The sequence below is a fragment of the Neomonachus schauinslandi genome, chromosome 7 (assembly GCF_002201575.2).
Source record: "Neomonachus schauinslandi chromosome 7, ASM220157v2, whole genome shotgun sequence".
Classification (NCBI taxonomy): domain Eukaryota; kingdom Metazoa; phylum Chordata; class Mammalia; order Carnivora; family Phocidae; genus Neomonachus; species Neomonachus schauinslandi.
In genome coordinates, this window is record NC_058409.1 from 26,088,029 (window position 1) to 26,109,929 (window position 21,901).

Here is a 21,901-nt window from a genome sequence, read left to right on the forward strand (position 1 = left end):
TTTATTTTTATTATGAATATACCACATTATTTATTCATTCATTTTTAAAAGCCACTTTTAAAAACAGGTTTATTGAGGGATGTCTGGGTGGCTCATTTGGGTAAGCGTCTGCCTTCGGCTCAGGTCATGATCCCAGGGTCCTGGGATCGAGCCCCGCATGGGGCTTCTTGCTCAGCCTGAGCCTTCTTCTCCCTCTCCCTCTGCTTGTCACTCCCCCTGCTTGTTGTCTCTCGGTGTGTCAAATAAATAAAAAAGAATGGGATGCCTAACCGACTGAACCACCCAGGAGCCCCCACAATCGATTTTAAAACATTTTCATCCCCCCCCAACCCTGAACCCATTAGCAGTCACAGTCCATTTGTCCCTGTGAGGCGGAGGTAGAAATTTTCCTCTATCTGGACTAAGAATTAAATTTACATGAGACAGATTAATAGAAAAAAACAAAGTTTAATTACGTATGCAGGGAGGCCCAATAATGAAATTGAGACCTAAAGAAATGACCAAGGCAGGTACTTTTTTTTTTTAGATTTTATTTATTTATTTGACAGAGAGAGAGGGAACACAAGCAGGGGGAGTGGGAGAGGGAGAAGCAGCCTTCCCGCTGAGCGGGGAGCCTGATGCGGGGCTCGATTCTAGGACCCTGGGATCATGACCTGAGCCAAAGGCAGACGCTTAAGGACTGAGCCACCCAGGCGCCCCAAGGCAGGTACTTTTATACTTTTTAGACAGACAGTAAATTTGTGAGAAATTGACTGGACAGAACTGAACTTTGAGAGCTTCAATTAGCAAGGAATTCTAAATGGAATTTTGGCTGGGGTAGTAAATTAATAAAAAATAACAAGGTTTGTTTATAAAGTCTTTTTGGCTCTAAATTCCCTTTCTCTGGTGATAGGATGTCTTTTGACCCCCTGGTACAGGGAGGGTACCTTTCACATGGGAGATTTATTTTCTGCTTTCAGGGGGACAGAAGAGGTCCTGAGTGTCCTTGTGCAGGCTGTTTTTTAAGTAGCTTTAATTTGAAATAATCAGCATGGTATTTGCTCCTACACTAGGCAACCACTAATCTACTTTCTATCTCTATAGATATGCCTGTATTGGACATTTCATATAAATGGAATCATACACTATGTGGTCTTTTGTGATTGGATTCTTTAACGTATTATCTTCAACGTTCATCCATGTAGCATGTGTCAGTTACTTCATTTCTTTTATGACCAAATAATATTCCATTGTGTGGATACATGCCATTTTGTTTATCCATTAATGAGTTGATAGACATTTGGGTTGTTTCCACTTTTTGGCTATCATGAATCATGCTGCTGTGAATTTTCATGTGCAAGTTTCTGTACAGACATATGTTTTCAGTTTTCTTGTGTATAAACTTTGGAGTGGAATTGATGGATTATAGGTATCTCTGTTTAATTTTTTTTAAATTTCTTTTCTTTTTTTTTTTTTTTTTAAGATTTTACTTATTCGTTTGACAGAGAGAGACACAGCGAGAGAGGGAACACAAACAGGGGGAGTGGCAGAGGGAGAAGCAGGCTTCCTGCTGAGCAGGGAGCCCGATGTGGGACTTGATCCCAGGACCCTGGGATCATGACCCGAGCCGAAGGCAGGTGCCCAACGACTGAGGCACACAGGCGCCCCAATTTCTTTCTTTCTTTCTTTTTTTTTTTTTTAAAGATTTATGTATTTACCTTAGAGAGTGCACTTGAGGTGGGTGGAGGGGCAGAGGGTGAGGGAGAGAGAAACCCAAGCTGACCATGGTGAGCGTGGAGCCAGACGCAGGACTCCATCTCACCATCCTGAGATCATGACCTGAGCAGAAACCAAGAGTCAGATGCTCAATCCACTGTGCCACCCAGGCACCCCATCGATGTTTAATATTTTGAGAAACTGCTAAGCTTTTTCAAAGTGACTGCAGCATTTTACATCCCCACTAGCAATGTATTAGAGTTTCCAATTTCTCCACACCTTTGTCAACCCTTGTTATTGTCAGTCTTTGATTAGATACAGTCATTCTAGTAGGTTTGAAATTACGGTTTTTCACATTCACCTTTGATATCAGTGTTGTTAACATTATTACAACAGCTTTCCAGAAAAACAAGTAAATTTTATTTGTTTTTAAGTTCTTTGATATACCACACTTTGAGTCTGGGTAAGATGCTGTCATTGGAAATTTTACCCTAAGCCACTAAGTTCTTACTAGCCTTTCTCATTTATTGAGGAGGTGAGTGCTTTTTGTAATCTCTACAATATAACTAACTACTTAGTGTTGCTTTAAACATTTTATTTTGGAACAGTAAATTCATAGACAAGGACATTACAATAAACTTTTTTTCCTGAACCATTTGGGAGTAAGTTGCTGACATGATGTCCCATCACTTCCAGATATTTTAGTTTGTTTATATTTCCTACAAATAATAAAGTTTTCCTAAATAACCATAACACAACTATCAAAATTAGGAAATTAACATTAATGCATTGTTATTAATTCTCAGACCCCGTTCAAGTTTCACCAGTTGTCCCAGTAAAACCTTTTCTAGCAAAAGAATCCATCCAGAATCACATTTAGCATTTAATTGTTGTGCCTCATTAGTGCTCTTCAGTTTGGAACAGTTCCTCAGTCTTTCATTGACTTTTCATGACCCAGATGCTTTTGAAAATTACAAGCCAGTTATTTTGTAGAATGTCACTCAGTTTAGGTTTGTCTGCTATTTCATCATGATTCGATTCAGATTATGCACTGTAGCAGGAGTATTAAAGTAGAGATGATGTATTCTCATTGCATCCTATCGTGTGGTATATGATTCCATTTTTTTCTCATTATTGATGATGTTCACTTTGATCACTTGATTAAGGTGGTGTCTGTCAAGCTTCTCCATAGTGAAATTGCTCTTCTTCATTTTGTAATTAGTAAGTATTATGTGGAGATGTACTTTGAGACTATTTAGAGGCATTTGGGTGGCTCAGTCAGTTAAGCATCTGACTTTCTTTTTTTTTTTTTAAGATTTTATTTATTTATTTGAGAGAGAGAGCGCAAGTGGGGTAGGTGTAGGGAGAGGGACAAGCAGACTCCCCACTGACCAGGGAGTCCGATGCGGGGCTCGATCCCAGGACCCTGGGATCATGACCTGAGCTGAAGACAGACATTTAACCAACTCAGCCACCCAGGTGCCCCAGGCATCTGACTCTTGATCTCAGCTCAGGTCTTTTTAAAATTTTTATTTTATTATTTTTTATTTTTTTTTAAAGATTTTGTTTATTTATTTGACAGAGAGAGACACAGCAAGAGAGGGAACACAAGCAGGGGGAGGGGGAGAAGGAGAAGCAGGCTTCCCGCAGAGCAGGGAGCCCGATGCGGGGCTCGATCCCAGGACCCTGGGATCATGACCTGAGCCGAAGGCAGATGCTTAACGACTGAACCACCCAGGTGCCCCTATTTATTTGTTCATCAGAGAGAGAGAGAGCACAGCAGGGGGAGCGGCAGGCAGAGGCAGAAGGAGAAGCAGGCTCCGCACCGAGCAAGGAGCTTGATGTGGGAGTCAGTTCCAGGATCCTGGGATCATGACCTGAGCCGAAGGCAGACACCTAACTAACTGAGCCACCCAGGCATCCCTCAGCTCAGGTCTTGATCTCAGGGTTGTGAGTTTGAGCCCTGTGTTGGTCTCCATGCTGGGCATGGAGCCTACTTTAAAAAAAAAAAATCACTGATAGAGATAATATAAATATTTCATTCCTTGTTAGACTTTTAATTTATTCATTTATTTATATTGGTATGGACTGTTTATTCAGTGAATTATAATCCACTATTACTACTATTTATTTTGCATTTATGTTATCTCAGATTTGGCCTTTGGGTGCCCTTCAAGCTGTCTTCTCTGTTTTCTGTTATCGTTTTTGGGCACTTCTTTGACTTCTGGCACAATAAGATATTGCAGGCTCATCTTGTACTTTCTAAGCTCAGAGATCAGCCATGATTCCTTTTAGTGGAGAGAAAAGTATTTAGAAACCAAGATATTGTACTAGATGTGATCAGAGCTATTGGAATATCTCTGCTACTTGTCTCAGCAGACAGAATTAGGGAAACTACCTATCTATATATATTGAAATCCATGAGTTTCAGTTGTAACTTCCAGTGCAGACCCACCATGATTAGGTTCATTCTAGTTTTCCCCTTTCCATGTTTGTGACTCCCTTCTCAGAGAGTGAGAGATCTTGCTTCTCACTCATCCTGTATGTATTTATTTGATCAGTTCTCCTCTGTGTAACCATTCTCCCATTGCTGGTGCTGCCCTCTCATTCTATTCCAGCTTCCCTCCGGTGTGGATGCTTACACCTCCTCCCCACCTCCATGTCTTTAGGACTAAAGTTTTCAGGAAAGGGACTACTTTGCTTTTTAGCTTATTTATTTATTTAGATTTTATTTATTAATTTATTTAGAGTGCGAGCAAGGGGAGGGGCAGAAGGAGAGAGAGAGAATCTTAAGCAGGCTCCGAGTGTAGAGCCTGCTCATTCTCATGACCCTGAGGTCATGACCTGAGCCGAAATCAGGAGTGGACTGCTTAACTGACTGAGCTACACAGGCTACCCTGTTAAGTCAGACGCTTAACAACCGAGCCTGGGTCCCTTGGTGCCATTATCACGGAATAATTTTTTTACCTTTAAGGGATCCCATCAGGTGAATACTGTAGCATTTGAAACTAGCCTTTATTACAGTTGATTCTCACATTTCTCCAAATAAAGTCCCTATCTTCATGGACCGTATATTATAGTGAGGTGGAGAGACTATAAATAAATAACGTAGTGTCATTAAAAAAAAATTTTTTTTTTAAAGATTTTATTTATTTGACAGAGAGACAGTCTGTCTCTGTCAGTCAGAGTGGAAACACAAGCAGAGGGAGTTGGAGAGGGAGAAGCAGCCTCCCTGCTGATGCAAGACTCGATCCCACGACCCTGAGATCATGACCTGAGCCGAAGGCAGACGCTTAACAACCGAGCCACCCAGGCGTCCCATGTAGTGTCATTTTAACACTAGAAATAAAAATAAAGTAGGGTCAGAGGTGAAGAGAATGAAAGAGGTGGTATTTGAATTACGGTGTTCAGGTAGTGCTTCTTTGAGATTATTTGAAGAGAGACCTGAGTAAAGACATTGAGTGAGATTATCTGGGGGAAGAGCATTCTTGGCAGAGAAGAAAGTGTAGAACCCTATGGTAGGAGCATATTTAAGCTTGTGGAAGAAACATTCAGGTGGGTGGGACTGGAGCTGAGCAGAGAGGAAAAGGAGTAGGAAATTCAATAGCTTGTTTATGAAGGTCTTTGGCCATTAAATGGAATAACTGATGTCAGTTGACAGTGACTTTACCATATGCATTTATTAAACTCAAAGATGAGGGTCTTCATTATACATAAATATTTAAAGAGGTGCTGGGGCGCCTGGGTGGCTTAGTCAGTTAAGCGTCCAACTCTTTGATTTCTGCTCAGGTCATGATCTCAGGGTCATGAGATTGGGCCCAAGTACGGCTCCAAGCTCAGCATGGAATCTGTCCTTCTCCGTCAGCTCTTCCTTGTTCTCCCTCTCTCTTTTTCTCTCTCTCAAGTAAATAAATAAATAAAATCTTAAAAAAAAAATAGTTGCACACTCTACTGACTGAGCCACCCAGGTGCCCCCGAGTGCTATCTTTTTTTTTTTTTTTTAAAGATTTTATTTATTTATTTGACGGAGAGAGACAGCGAGAGAGGGAACACAAGCAGGGGGAGTGGGAGAGGGAGAAGCAGGCTTCCTGTGGAGCAGGGAGCCCAATGCTGGGCTCCATCCCAGGACCCTGGGATCATGACCTGAGCCGAAGGCAGACGCTTAATGACTGAGCCACCCAGGCGCCCCCAGAGTGCTATCTTTTTAAAAAATATTTATCTTGGGTCGTCTGCCTGGCTCAGTCTGTTAAGCATTTGCCTTTGGCTCAGGTCATGATCTCAGGGTCCTGGGTCCTGGCTTGAGCCCCACATGGGGCTCCCTGCTAAGTAGGGAGTCTGCTTCTCCTTCTCCCTCTCCCCCTCTCCCCCTGCTTGTGCTCGCGCTTGCTCTCTCTCAAATAAAATCTTTTTAAAAAGTATCTATTTCCTTTTACTGTCTAATTTTAGCAACAGAAATAACAGTATATTCCTGAGTTGAAGTGGTAGTTCTAGGGATTTTTTTTTTTAATAACAGCTTTAAAATGTACACAATTCAGTGATTTTTAGTGTATTCACAGAGTTTTGCAACCATCACTACTATCAATTTTATAATATTTTTATAATCCCCAAAAGAAACCCTATTCCCATTGGCAGTTACTCCCCATTCCCTCCTCGCCCCAGCCCCTGCAACCACAAATCTACCTCTGTGTCTGTAGATTTTGCTGTTCTGGATATTTCATATAAATGAATCATACAGTGTATGCTCTTTTGTGACCAGCATCTTTCACTCAGCATAATGTTTTCAAGGTTTATCTATGTTGTAAAATGTCATCAATATTTCATTCCTTTTTATGACCAAATAATATCCCATTGTATAGATATACCCTTTTGTTTATCTCTGTTCATCAGTTGATGGACATTTTGGTTGTTTGTAATTTTTGGCAATTACGAATAATATTATGAACATTTGTGCACGACTTTTTATGCAGGTTAAGAGTGGAATTACTGAATTATATGATAACTATGTTTAATACTTTGAGGAACTGCCAAACTGTTTTCCATTGTAGTTGCACCATTTTACACTTCTATTAGCAATGTGTGAGGGTTCCAGTTTCTCCACATTCCTTTTTTTTTTTTTTTTAAAGATTTCAACTATTTATTCGAGAGAAAGAGCCCAAGTGGGGGGCGGGAGGGGCAGAGGGAGAGGGAGAAGCAGACTCCCGACTGAGCTGGGAGCCCGACATGGGGCTCGATCCCAGGATCCCAAGATCGTGACCTGAGCTGAAGGCAGATGCCCAACCAACTGAGCCACCCAGGTGCCCCATCCGCATTCTTGTTAACACTAAAATGTTTATTGACTTTTACATTTTAGTCATCCTACTTGGTGTGAGTGCCACCTCACTGTGGGTTTTGATTTGTATTTCTCTAATGACTAATAATGTTGAGTGTTTTTGCATGTGCTTATTGGCCATTTGTGTATCTCTTTGGAAATATATTTGAATGTCTGAATCTTTTGTTCATTTTTAAATTGGGTTATTTGTCTTTTTATTGTTTAATTGTAAGAGTACCATATGTTTTACTGTATTTCTTAAAGTATTTTTATTACTTTGTTTGGAAGACTAATTTTTCCTCCTCTTATTGGAAGGTCCTGTCCAAAATGCACTGATGTCTTCACAAGTGTCAGTGAACGAAGGATATAATTCTCAGCTTCCAGGATCCTACCCTCATCTAATACCAGCAAAGACATTGAATCCAGTCTCTGGACAGTCTAACTATGGTGGTTCTCAGACTGTTTCTCCGTTAAGTATTTATCAGGGACCTGGGCAGAATCTTTATAGACCACCTGTGGCTTCTAATCCAGTGACACCTTCACTTCACAGTGGTCCTGTTCCCCGAATGCCACTACCTACTTCTCAGAACCCAGCTGCTACACCAATGCCTTCTGGTAGCTTTCTTCCTGGAGCCAATGTACAACCACCTTTGAATTGGCAGTATAACTATCCATCCACAGGATCACAGACAAACCATTGTCCTCGTGTATCATCCCAACCAGCTGTATCTGGGAATACAAATTTGACAAGTCATCAATATGTTTCTTCTGGAGATCCTTCACTTCAAAACAACTTCATAAAATCAGGTAGAGTTCATAATAGGAGTGCTTACTATGTAGAAGTGGGAAAATTTTGCCTGTTTAGATGTTATAATTAATATTTCAAGACTTAAAACCAAATGGAGGACTGTTGGTTTTCTAAATCATTGTTAATCTTTAAATAAATTACTTCTCTAACCTTGCGTTAACTTAAAATCATGGGTTTGCTTCTTACCTGTGAAGGTATCCTCTGTTTCTTTGAGTCACCCATGATATTTCAGGGAATCAGGTATGCATGCAGAACCACTTCCTTAAGGACTTGGCATTATTTTTATTAACTGGGTTCCATCTTAAGCTCAATCCCTATGGTCTCTTTTTTTGGTCTTGATCTGAGGCTTGGGTTATCTTTTTGTTACGGCTTAGACTGTTTTGGTCCCCAGAAACTGTAGGATCCTGGAGGGGCAGGTCAGAGCAGACAATAACTTTTGTAGTGAGGAGTGAGTGTTATTAGCAGAACCGCAGTCAGAAAGCAGTGGGCAGAGATTTATATTTATTTTTTCTTGTAAGAGTTTTATAGTTTTAGCTCTCCTATTTACGTCTTTGATCAATTTGGAATTAATTTTTGTGTATAGTGTGAGGTAGGGGTTAAACTTCATTCTTGTGCATGTAGGTATACATTTGTCCCAGGACTATTTGATGGAAAGACTATTCTTTCTTTTATTGAATGGTGTTGGCACCCTTATTAAAAATCAACTGATCATAAATGTAAGGGTTTATTTCGGGACTCTGAATTCTTTTCTATTGATCTATAACTATCTTTATACCAGTACCAAACAACTTGATTACTGTAGGTTTGTAGTAAGCCTTGAATTTGGGAAGTATGACTCCTCCAACTTTTTTTTTTTTTTTTAAGATTTTATTTATTTGAGAGAGAGACAGAGAGAGCACAAGCGAGGGGAAGGGGCAGTGGGAGAGTGAGAAGCAGACTCCCCACTGAGCAGGGAGCCCCTCGCAGGGCTCATCCCAGGACCCTGAGATCATGACCTGAGCTGAAATCAGATGCTTAACAGTACTAAGTCACCCAGGTGCCCCTTCAACTTTGTTTTTCTTTTTCAAGTTTGTTGTGGCTGTTCTGGGTCCCTTGGCATTTCCATAAGAATTTTAGGATTAGCTTGTCAGTTTTTGCAAAGAAGGCACCTGGGATTTTGATTGGGATTGTGTGGATTTTGTACATCAGTTTGTATATCAAAGTTTGGTTGTATCTGGTTCACAAGGAAGTTCATTTAACCATTTCATTGTTCCTATTTAGCTCTTAAAATTAGTGTCTTGTACACTTAACAAAATTAATAGTGTTACTTTGAAAAGCATTTAAAATTCTGTATTGAGATCTGCATGTTGATTCTGTTGCGCCAACATCCTCAAGGAAATGAACTAGTAAAAACTTTCAAATGAAATAGTAGTATCAATAATTACCTTGTATCTGTATTCCTGTGTACTACATATATTTCAATTGCTGAAACTGTTTTTCTTAGCCTCTGATCAGTGATTGGCTCCAGTGAATACATCTTGCATTTTGGCCTATAAAGGTTATAGTTGCTTCTAGAAAACTGGTTTCTTTGTGGAAATCTTCTGATCTGCAATTGTTCAAACTGAAATTCATCTGGTTACTTTTATTCTTATTCTGCACCATGAGTGAGCATCAATCACTTGAAATTAATGAATTTTCATCTCATTATTGATAATTATAGGTAACATTTACTGAATGTTTTTATTTTCCAGCACTTTGCCAAACTTTTATATGTGGTATCTTATTTAATCTTCACAACAGTTTCTTTTACAGATAAGAAATGAGGCTTGACTACTTTGCCCACAGCCACAAGAAAATAGTTTGGGAAAAGCTACTATTTAAAAACTGTTTAAGAGTAGGTGTAGCTTCTCATTAAAAAGCACATCATCAATAATCTGAAATGTTTTTGGGTGTCACAAGCCCTCAGGTAGAGGGCTACACCACAGATGTGGTGAAAGAGACATAAGTGAGTGACAAAACTTAGGAGGTTTCTTATATAAAAGAAGGGGGAAGAAAGATACATAAACTAAGAAAATGAACCTTAAATAAATATATTACTACCCTGCTTTTTTCTTAGATACTTCTAAAAAAATTCCTCATTATTTATTTATTTATTTATTTATTTATTTATTTTTTATTTGAGAGAAAGAGAGAGCACAAACAGGGGGAGCATCAGGCAGAGGGAGAGTGAGAAGCAGGCTCCCCGCTGAACAAGGAGCCTGATGTGGGGCTCGATCCCAGGACCCTGGGATCATGACCTGAGCCGAAGGCAGATGCTTAACGACTGAGCCACCCAGGCGCCCCAAATTCCTCATTTTTTTTTTAAAGACTTTATTTATTTATTTGAGAGAGAGAATGAGACAGAGAGAGCACATGAGAGGGGGGAGGATCAGAGGGAGAAGCAGACCCCCCGCTGAGCAAGGAGCCCGATATGGGACTCGATTCCGGGACTCCAGGATCATGACCTGAGCCGAAGGCAGTCGCTTAACCAACTGAGCCACCCAGGCGCCCCCAAATTCCTCATTTTTTAACACTTCATTGGTAGTTATTGCCTGATTATCTGATCTCAAAACTGTATCTATGTTATACTAAGTCTCGAGTCCACATATTAAATTTCTCTTACTCCCCCCCCCCTTTTTTTTTTAAGATTTTGTTTATTTCAGAGAGAGAGCATGAAAACATGAGCGGTGGGGGAGGGCGTCAGAGGGAAAAGCAGACTCCCCACTGATCCGAGAGCCAGATGCTGGGGCTCAATCCCAGGACCCTGGGATCAGGACCTGAGCCGAAGGCAGACTCTTAACCAACTGAGCCACCCAGGCTCCCGATCTGACTTTTTTTTTCCTAATCAGTCTTTTAACATCCTTACATTAGCTTTAGGGATCTGGAGGGCAGGTTCTAAAACTCTAGCTATTAATGTTACAAATAAGAATTATGCAACTTGAGGGGTGCCTGGGTGACTCGGTTAAGCGTCTGACTCTTGGTCTGAGCTTAGGTCTTGATCTCACGATCATGAGTTCAAGCTCTTTTAGGCTTCACACTGGGTTTGTAGCCTACTTAAAAAAGAAAAAAGTTATTCAGCTTGAAAAAATGTCTATGAAATGTAGCATGTTGTGGTTTCAAATTTTTTTTTTCTTAAACCTGTGAAAAATCTCTATAAGCTCACTTGTATTTTGTTAAACATTAGGTTGTTACGCCTTTGTGGCCAGATGTATCATACATTCTTGCTCATGCTGAGTTGGTAGTGTACCTTGTCCTTTTGTTCTTTTGACTTGTCTGTATTGCCATGGATATGTGTCAGTGCTTCGTTGATAAGGGAGTTATATGGCAGTAATGTGATTATTGTCTTCAGTTGTCAATAGGGCACTGATTTGTCTTGTTGGGAACGATAAGGTTCAGTAATAACGATCATTTTTCATTTTGATCCTGGAAAATTGAACAGTATTGAAGAAACATTGAAAATTTTCATATCTGGGTATCTTTATCCCCTTACTTTTAAAAATCACAAGATTTTACAAATACAGGTAGAATATAAATAAAATCCATTTATTATCTATTTCACTTAAAAATTCAGAAGATTAAGAAAAGTCCTGGAATGAAAAATTAAATCACATTCTTATCAGTAGTATTTTATCTGCTTTGTAGACTTTGTTCCTCCTCTTTGACAAATGAGAAGGTGGGAACAACCTTGTTGACTTGAATGAGCAGGTGGTGTGGGTTTTGGAACTTTTGATATCACAGAGAGGAATTTCCCCAAAAGTAACTGATAATGTTTTTACACTCATCAGCACTTACTGTCCTGATAGAAAACTGGTGAAATCGAGGCAGCGAGATACTGGTAGACACAAGTATAAATACCGTGTCATTCTTAGTTTAGTTTGATGAGTAGTGTTAAACTTCTCAGATATCAGTGTTTTATAAAGTATATACATGAACTTTGTATCATTTCCTGATTTTTAAGCCTAGGGAGTGTTCTTTTCCTTCTTCCTTCCTACCTTTTTTTTTGATTAATTTTTGTGAGATTAATAATTGTGAGCAGGGGAGAGGGACAGAGGAAGAGGGAGAGAACCTTAAGCAGGCTCCAAAGCTCATCGTAGACCCCCAAGTGGGGCTCGATTCCAAGACCCTGAGATTATGACCCAACCCAAAATCAGGAGTCGGTCGGTCACTCAACTGACTGAGCCACCCAGGAGCCCCTAGTTTGTAACTTTAGAAAGCTGTCAACCTAATTAATGTTAATTGAATGGACTACATTAATAGGACATTAATAACATTTTATTCATGTTAATTTCTGTTGGAATATTTGATATTCTGTTGGAATATTCTGTTGGAATATTGAACCTCTGTGACCAGTTAATAAAAATTAATCAATAAACAGGGCATTGTATCTACCCTATAAGTGATTTGATGCTGCTTTAATAATTGACAAATAAGAAGCATGTAAAAGAGATTGTAAATGTGTAAAGCATGCATATAAATTAAAAAGTCATAAACCTGAGCAGGTAACATATTTCTGGTAATTTGTTAGTGATTTTAATTAAAATGTAAATTTGGAAGTTACTTATATTTGGTAAAAGGCTGTTTTGTCCTTTTTCTTAGTTCTTAAGTGATTTGTGAAAAACTGATGTTTCTATAGGTTCTGCACCCCCCTTAGTGAACCCACCTCTGCCTACCACTTTCCAACCAGGAGCTCCTATTGGGCCCCCTCCAACTGGAGGACCACCTCCAGTGAGGGCACTCACGCCTCAGAAATCATCACATAGAGCTGTGCCCCAGCCCTCATTTAATTCAGCTGTCAACCAAGAAGGTAAGCAAGGCAAAACCAAGTCAAATCTAAAGTTTTGACTTGGGGTGGAAGGATGAATATTATTTGAATTGTTTGCATTCAGATAATATTTTTTCCAGAAATTTAGTTGTTTCAGTTAAGGAAGGCCTTCAGGAATACAGAGTTTAAAAAAAGCTCCTTAGAATTCTAATACCCTGTATTGGGCCTAGCATTGGGGAACTACTGCTGTTATCTTTTTTTGTTGCTGGGCAGATTTTAACAATCATGGCTCTAAAGTTAGGTGCCTTTTGGCAGAGGAAGGTGAGAGGAGAATTTCTGCTTTAGAACTGTCCTTTTAATACATTGGCTCTTTTCCATGGAAGCAGTATTTTGTTTTCTGCTATTATTGTAAATATTAACAAATATTTATCAACCTAAATAAAAAGTAAAATATGCAAGCATTTTGAAGTTGTATATAAACAACTTTTTTTTTTTTAAGATTTTATTTATTTGACAGAGAGAGAACGAAAGAGGGAACACAGCATGGGGAGTGGGAAAGGGAGAAGCAGGCTTCCTGCTGAGCGGGGAGCCCGATGCGGGGCTCCATCCTAGGACCCTGGGATCATGACAGGCAGACGCTTAGACTGAGCCACCGGAGGCACTGCTAAACAATAAAATGTTTTAAAACATTGTTTTCAGATACAACTTTAAAATATAAGTTTATTAGTTTCAACACTATATTTTGTCAAGTAGGAAATTGATTTTAGCAATAACCTAATGCTGGGTTATGCAGCAAATGCAGCAAAATGTGGAAATAGGAAAACAGAGGAGGGAAAAACTGCTGTCCATATCCTACTACTGAATACAATCAATATTATTTTTGTTTTTTCTTCTATCATTTCCTTTTTTTAATATTATATAAGTAGGGAAAAGAGCGACCTGTGAATATTTTGAAAAGAATGGTGTTAACAATGAGTAACAAAATGATAATGTCCCTCTGTTTGCCACATTATAATTTTGAAAATCAAGCTACAATAAATACTTGCATTTTTATTTTTTTAATTTTTATTTTATTTTTTATTTTTTTTAGAGATTTTATTTATTTATTTGACAGAGAGAGACAGCCAGAGAGAGAACACAAGCAGGGTAAATGGGAGAGAGAGAAGTAGGCTTCCCGCTGAGCAGGGAGCCAGATGTGGGGCTCAATCCCAGGACCCTGGGATCATGACCTGAGCCGAAGGCAGACACTTAACGACTGAGCCACCCAAGCGCCCCAATACTTGCATTTTTAACCAACTAAAAATATGCCCAGTGTTTTTGTTTACTTTCTCACTGTGTCTCTGTCAAATAAATAAATAAAATCTTAAAAAAAAAATAAAAGCAGTTTTATTAAGGTTTTCTTTATCAACTCATGGTTAAAGTCATGGTGGTCTTGAGAACTGGAAAGAAATTAACTGATTTTATCAACTATTAAACTTATCTATTTGGTGTTAAAATGACTATTAAAGTTAGCACCTTGGTACTTAGAAGCTAGAGGTTGATGCTATTCACTAATTTTAGTTTCTTCTATATCTGACTTAGAGCTCATAAATAGTAGAGGTACCTAGAAATAGATTTTAATTCTTCGTAAGCAGATGTCCCTGGCATTTATCTTTAAATCTTTAAATTGGGGGGAAAGCAAGTTAAGATTTTTATTTTTAGTAGTTGTTCCCTAGAATAAAGCAATCATTCTATTAACTTATATCACCTTCAAATTAATTCTAGATTCCACTCTTTTCCTTGTTTTGAAAAAAAAAAAGTGTTTTTATCCTCATAATTTATTTTCTCTTTAAATAGTACTGATTTTGATGACTTTTTTTTCAATGTGTACTGTTCTTTAGAGGTTTTTAATGCTGCTCTCAACTGCTGAAATCTTTCAGATAGTATGTAATTTTATAAACTGCACAAAGAACCATCTGTTTTAGAAGTTTGTAAAATTATTTAAAACTTTTATATATTTTGTATATTTAAAAACACGCATTATTTGAAATTTTTATTTCAACATTTGACATTTTTCCTGGGCTGTGGGTTAAAGTATTTGCAAAGTTATCTTAAATTTTAGACATTAGCGCTCAAATCTTTCAGAAATTGTAATAATTGTTCTAGTTTATATTGTAATAAACTTCCTTTTTAGGTATTACATCAAATACCAATAATGGATCTAATGTGGTTCACAATAGTTATGATGAAATTGAAGGCGGTGGCTTCTTGGGTGAGATGCTATGAAAGTTGTTTTTTGTTTTTGTGTGTGTGTGTTTTTGTTTTGTTTTAGTATGTGTTCATTATAGGAAACAGTGAAGAAAACTTCATAATCATGTCACACAGCAATAACTCATGGTAGCATTTTTTATCTCCATACCTTTAGATTTTTGTTAGTTTTTTTTTTTTTTTCCTTTAATTGGGATCGTGGGTTTTATCATTATGTTCTGGCTTATAGAGTATTTTTATGAATTAAATCTATTTAAGTATATTTAACGAGTTGAACATTAATATGCTTTCATTGATGTTTTGAATTAGAATTTTAGTCTGAATATAAAGTTTAGTAAATGATACAAAAGTAAATTAACCATACCAAGCTTATTTTTGTTCATACAAGCTTATTTTTATGTGTTTTTGGTTATAGTCTACATTAACTAGATTTTAATCATTGCTATTACTTTGTTAGTAGTGTTTGTCTTATGTTGCAAATTTGATAAATGAAAGTATTAAATTACCCAAAGGATTTTAGCGTTATAATTCAATGGATGTATATGTTTATTTAAAGTATTCCGGAATATAAAATGGAACTTAAAAGTTACCTTGTTTCTAGCAACACCACAGCATGCTAACAAGAATCCCACTATGAGCCGAAGTGTTGGGTATTCATATCCCTCCTTACCACCTGGTTATCAGAACACAGCACCACCTAGTACAACTGGAATGTCACCCTCTTCCATGAATTACTCAAGTGGGCCACAGGGCTTTACTCAGGTAAACTTTTTTTTTTTTTAACCAATTTTCCATCTTTTGATTTAAACTGTGTAGACATAAAAGTTTTAGGAAGCTGTAATGAATACTTTTAACCAATTAAAGTAATGGATATTTCATAAGACTTGTTTTATTACATATCCCCAGAACCAAAAAAAATTGACCAGGAAATCCAGATTAGTTCTGTTATTTAGAGAAAAATTAGGTAACCAAGTCCTTATATACTTCTGTTTTCAACTGAAAACATAAAGGCTACTTACTTTGAAATTATGTATCTCTAGACTCCCTTAGGTGCTAATCATTTAACTGCAAGCATGAGTGGATTAAGTCTACATCCAGAGGGGCTAAGAGTTATCAATCTTCTTCAAGAAAGAAATATGCTTCCAGCAACATCTTTGCAGCCTCCTGTTCCAAATTTGCATGAAGATATCCAGAAACTCAATTGTAATCCAGAGTAAGGCTTCAAATAGCATTTCTTACTCACTATGACATTTTATTCTAGAAGTTTTGTATTTTTTTGGGAACCATGCTATTATGAACAAGCAGTACAAACATTAATTTATGAAAATAGTTTTGCATGTAGGAAAAAGATCTTTGTTAATTGCTTACTTGATATTTGAAATATTCTAACTCAAGAAATAGGGTTGTAACTTCTAGGCTGATGACTGCTCTTATCAGCTCTAATGGGACTATGACACTCAATATCACTGTGGTGAATACATTATTTTTTTTAAAGTCCAAGTTTGATTCTACATAATCCTTTATTTGCTCTCATTTTAAATTATTTTTCATAACAAACATGATACTCTTTTGTCCCTTAAAATGGATCATTAATTTAAATGTATGTGGTGATAACTTTCTGATAAATTGAATTTTGTTATTTTTAAATGGTCTTTTTAGAACCTTCAACAAAACTGATCTTTTCATTAATAAACTTAAGCTTGCATTTGTATATTTGTGTCATCACCTTTTTATTCCATTGTAATCTAAATTTATATAAAGAAAAATAAGGGGCGCCTGGGTGGCTCAGTCGTTAAGCGTCTGCCTTCGGCTCAGGTCATGATCGCAGGGTCCTGGGATCAAGCCCCACATCGGGCTCCCTGCTCAGCGGGAAGCCTCCTTCTCCCTCTCCCACTCCCCCTGCTTGTGTTCCCTCTCTCGCTGTGTCTTTCTCTGTCAAATAAATAAATAAATAAAATCTTTTAAAAAAAGAAAAATAAGTCATTTGTTAGTCTGGGCTGCTTATGCACAAGCCAAGCCAAGAAGAGACTATTTTAGTTATATAATACTGGGTTGTAACTATCCAGCCTCTCTTTCTGAATAGGACTTAAATATTTAATGGGATAAAATTTGAGAGGGCCTATTGAAAAGTTTCTTTGTAATTTGATCCACTGTTAAAATGTGTACCTTTCAAATCTTTTTTTTTTGCCCAAAAATAATTATAGCAACAATTGACACATAATTCTTTTTTATGATACATGGTTTTTACTTTGGTATAGGTTATTTCGATGCACGCTGACTAGCATTCCTCAGACTCAGGCCTTACTGAATAAAGCCAAACTTCCTTTGGGACTACTGCTTCATCCTTTCAAAGACCTAGTGGTATGTTTCACTAATGAAAGTAAATGTCTAATGGAAAATTATCTTGGTGATGAGGAATTTTCTACAGTAGTGCAAGAATCACATGTGGAATTTATCTGAGCTATCTTTAGGAATTTGACCATTGACAGGTTCCTTTATTTGTAATTCAGCCATCATTTTTATTACCAAACACTTCAAAATGAGGTAAAATAAGCCTATTTTTGAAAAATTCAAGCGATACTGAAAGGAAATAAATAAATGAACCATGCTATTTTAAAAGTTGTAAATTATTTGCCCATTTAAAATACCCAGTCTCCCAGTTCTGCCATTCTTGGAGTAAATTTGTTGCTTTCGGAAGCTGTTCCCTCTGCTGTTTCCCTCCGGGGAAAAACAAAGAAGCCCTTCCACTTTTGTCATAAGGCTCTGGGACCTTGACATACTCTTGGGAGGATCAGTACATAAGTGAAGTGACTATCCCCAAACAAATTTATATTAAGACTTTAGAACTTCTAGTATATAGGATAAACTTTAAATAGGAGCATAATTGCAGAGTTTAATTGAATACTATACCTTTACTGTACTTTATGACTTTTCATGAGAATTTAGTAAGCCTCTTAATGTAACGTGAAGAAAATTCCTAATTTACTTGGTCATTTCATTGGCCATTTACCATCCATCTCAAACATACATTGGATATTTACCATGTTGGTTTTATAATATAAATGTTTAATGAGAAAATAAATACTTTTTAAAAGGCAGAATTTAATGAGAATGTTCATGGAGAAAAGTAGTAGTTTTTAAAATCAATACACTTTAGCTATGTAGTAGTTATGTGTGACAGTTTGGGCACCTTTTTTAACCCTTGGTTTTTTTCTCCAAAATTATAGTATCCCAGAAGTTACTTGAAAGTTATGGATTAGTATTTGGCCTTTAGATGTAATGATCATTGCCTTTAAAAAATTAGTTCTGTTTTTTTTAGCAATTGCCTGTGGTTACCTCCAGTACAATTGTGAGATGCCGCTCATGCAGGACATACATCAACCCTTTTGTCAGCTTTCTGGATCAAAGGAGATGGAAGTGTAACTTATGTTACCGAGTCAATGATGGTATGTTTGTTTTTTTTTTTAAACATTTACAAATTTCAGTTTGTGTTGTAGGGAAAGCAGATAATATGAAGTTTAAAGAAAAAAACAAAACAAAACCCAATACCCTGTCTTACTTACCTATAATCCTTCTACTCAAAGATAACTTCTGTTAAATTTTTCTACACATTTACACATACATACATATATATGTATGTGTGTGTGTATACTTTTTGAACAGAAAATGTATTATTCTGATACCACTTTTTTACATTTATTATATTGGGTATATAATAAATGGCATATTTCATGGTATTATTTAAGCCTATAATTTAAGAAATATTTTTATTTAGAAATTGTCCCATGCCTTTTCTCTAGGGTGAAAGAAAATAAGTCCACAGAATAGCTGCCATTAGATACATTCACTGCTGTATGAAGGGTGGTGGGCAGTGCTAGAAGGTTAGTTGAATGTAGTTTTTTCAGTAATTGAGGAAGAGGAGATCTCTTTCAGAAGTTGCTTACAGTCTTTGTTTAAGGAATATCATCTAACCTAAATAAAATCTTTAAAAAAAAAGGGGGGGGGTTCCCTGGGTGGCTCAGTCATTAGGTGTCTGCCTTCGGATCAGGTCATGATCCCAGGGTCCTGGGATCAAGCCCTGCATCGGGGTCCCTGCTCCACAGGAAGCCTGCTTCTCCCTCCCCCACTCCCCCTGCTTGTGTTCCCTCTCTCGCTGTGTCTCTCTCTGTCAAATAAATAAATAAAATCTTTAAAACAAACAAACCTTATAAGGAATATCATCTAACCAATAACACTTTATTAGGATTAGAGAAGAAAAAGGGTATGCTGATAACCATATTGAAATTTAGGTCTCCGGGATACCTGGCTAGCTCAGTTGGAGCATGTGACTCTTGTTTTTGGGGTAGTGAGTTCAAGCCCCATGTTGGGTGTAGAGCTTACTTAAAAAAAAGAAAAAATTAAGAAAAAAGAAAACTGGGTCTCCTGTTTGAAAGGAAATTTCATTAAGCATTGGGAAATGGGGAATTTAAGAGCTTTTTAAAAACCATTCTTATGTTTTTTAGGAGTAAAGTGAGCATAGAGTAAGAACATAATTTTTACTCTCTAATAATTTAGAAAATGTATGTATAGTGTTTGGTATGCCTTTAAAATCTTATGTATATGTGCTTCAGTATGTGAAATAAATTTATAAATAAAGGTAGAAGTCACTTTAGTATGCAGCCCAGACCATTTCATGAACTATGGCTTACTCTTTAACATATGTAGGAATTTGAATTTCTAAACAGTTAATGGGAAGACAGATGCAATGCTAATTTAGAAAATATTCTTTGAGCACTAGTATATTATAAGTGGTAGGTAACTGATGTTCCATAAAGGCATCATTAATTAATGGAAGTCATGGAACTGTTAGTCTTTAGCTTGTAAAGTATTTTTACCATAGCTTTGTAGGGTCAGCCAGAGTCTATACATTTTGTGTCAAATGTTAATATTTGTGTACCATTATGAAATTTAAGACAAAATTTAGTGTCACATTTAAGATAATAATTGGTATTTAATGAATTTTTATCATCATTTCAAGCTGTTTTAGGAAAGCAATTTTAGCAAGAATTAAGACAAAGAGTATATTAGAAGGTAGGAAGAGAAAAATCACTGTGATTGTGGCTGTAAAAGCAAGACATCCTTAGTGCCATTGAGTGTGGGGGAAACTTGAACTCAAAAACAAAGTATATTTATCTTTTAATATTTAGTCTATATTGGCTTATCTATAAATCCTCAAAATAAGAAAACCGCTAAATGCAAGATATATCACACTTAATCCTTTCAGTTTTATCATTGTATGTTGTTGACTTATAGTTCCTGAGGAATTCATGTACAACCCTTTGACTAGAGTTTATGGAGAACCTCACAGAAGACCTGAAGTTCAGAATGCTACTATTGAGTTTATGGCTCCTTCAGAATACATGGTAAGCTTTCATTTTTTATGTAGCATATTTATTAAACACTGGGCTTTAAATAAAACATTGTAGCATCCTTTAACAAAATTTTATGTTTTTAAATTTTATAAGTTATATTTGTTCATTATAAATGTAGTTAATTAGTATATAAGGGTAAATTTGAAAAGTAAAAATATATGTAAAATTTCACCCATATTTCTTGTGCATCAATTGAGAAATTTGTACTATAATACCAGGATCATACTTACTTTTAAGTCACTTCCAATTTTTTTCTAATAATGCCGTGATAAACATTCTTTTGCAAGTACTATTACACACTTATATGAGAATCTGAGGTCTTGCATTTTTAAAATAATAATTATGCCTAATGTTTCATTAGCACTTTACATTTTACAAAGCACTTACATATTTTTGATCATTACAAACAACTGTCTGAATTAAGCTAGGTGAATGCTGTTAATCCTGTTTTACAGATATGAAAAGAGTTAGGTGACTTGCCAAATATCCTTTAAGTAAATGGGAGACCTTGCATAAAAATCCATGCCTTTTGATTTGGTTACTCTTTCACCATGCCATAATTGCCTCTAAATAAAGGGAATATGAAGATAAGACTTAACATCTAACTTTTTATATTTTATTTTACCTTGTTATGTTTTTGTGGGGTAATCTCTGGGCAATGGGAAATAGAAATTATGAGAGTTCATTTTCTTTTCACCATTTCAGAAAAGTGCAATGTAGAAGACAGTTTTGTGACACTTAAATGGTTGGTAATAGTTTTCCCTAGTGTCTCTTTGTTGAATTAAAGCCAAAAAATCAGAAGAAGCATCTCTTCTTTTGTATTGGCCTCCTGGGGTGTTTTTTATCTCCCAGGATTTGCAAAACTGACTTCCTTTAAATTTGTAAACTTACCTTACCTATATTGCAAGCTGTTTTGCTCCTTCTCCGCTTATCTCTTTGGTGACATATGCTATGAATCTGGCAAGTGGTCTGTGCAAAAAAATATAAAAGTTAGTATACTCAAAAAAAAAAAGTTAGTATACTACATGCGCAGTTCTCATTGTGGTTATTTGATGCTTTTTATTGAATTGAGAACAAATCTTTGAGTTTGGAATTTTAAAATATAGTTGTACATTTTTATGGATCTTGACTAAAATGTGTTGGTTAAGGAACCAGCTCAGGCTAACTTGATTTGTCACTTTCACAGTTGTAATTTCCCTAAATTGTGAAATATAGTGTACTTATGGAAAAGTCTATAAAACATGTGTAGGTCACCAAGTAATTATAAACACCCGTGTTAGCACCGTGCAGGTCGGAAATTGAACATTGCCAATACTCCCAGAAGCCTTCTGACTACATTTTCTCTCCTTGTCCTAGAGAAAAACTCTTCTGACTTAGGGCAATCACATCTTCATTTTTCTTTTTTTTTTAAAGATTTTATTTATTTATTTGAGACAGAGAGAATGAGAGAGAGAGAGCACATGAGAGGGGGGAGGGTCAGAGGGAGGAGCAGGCTCCCTGCTGAGCAGGGAGCCCCATGCGGGACTCGATCCAGGGACTCCAGGATCATGACCTGAGCTGAAGGCAGCCGCTTAACCAACTGAGCCACCCAGGCGCCCTTCATTTTTCTTTTTTTAACTTTGCATCTGAAAATGATATAATATGGTTTGCCT

The 21,901-nt window shown here is 36.9% G+C and overlaps 1 protein-coding gene across 1 annotated transcript in view; it reads left to right on the top strand.

The window, feature by feature from the left end:
• The window catches only part of SEC24A (SEC24 homolog A, COPII coat complex component), a 67,218-nt gene that overhangs the window by 16,383 nt on the left and 28,934 nt on the right, over positions 1-21,901 (top strand). Inside the window, exons 2-9 of the mRNA XM_044916759.1 lie at positions 7,319-7,810; positions 12,463-12,633; positions 14,765-14,842; positions 15,440-15,600; positions 15,879-16,051; positions 17,097-17,199; positions 18,158-18,284; positions 20,131-20,240. Of these exons, the coding sequence (XP_044772694.1) occupies positions 7,319-7,810; positions 12,463-12,633; positions 14,765-14,842; positions 15,440-15,600; positions 15,879-16,051; positions 17,097-17,199; positions 18,158-18,284; positions 20,131-20,240 (1,415 nt within the window). The remainder of the gene's footprint in view (positions 1-7,318; positions 7,811-12,462; positions 12,634-14,764; positions 14,843-15,439; positions 15,601-15,878; positions 16,052-17,096; positions 17,200-18,157; positions 18,285-20,130; positions 20,241-21,901) is intronic.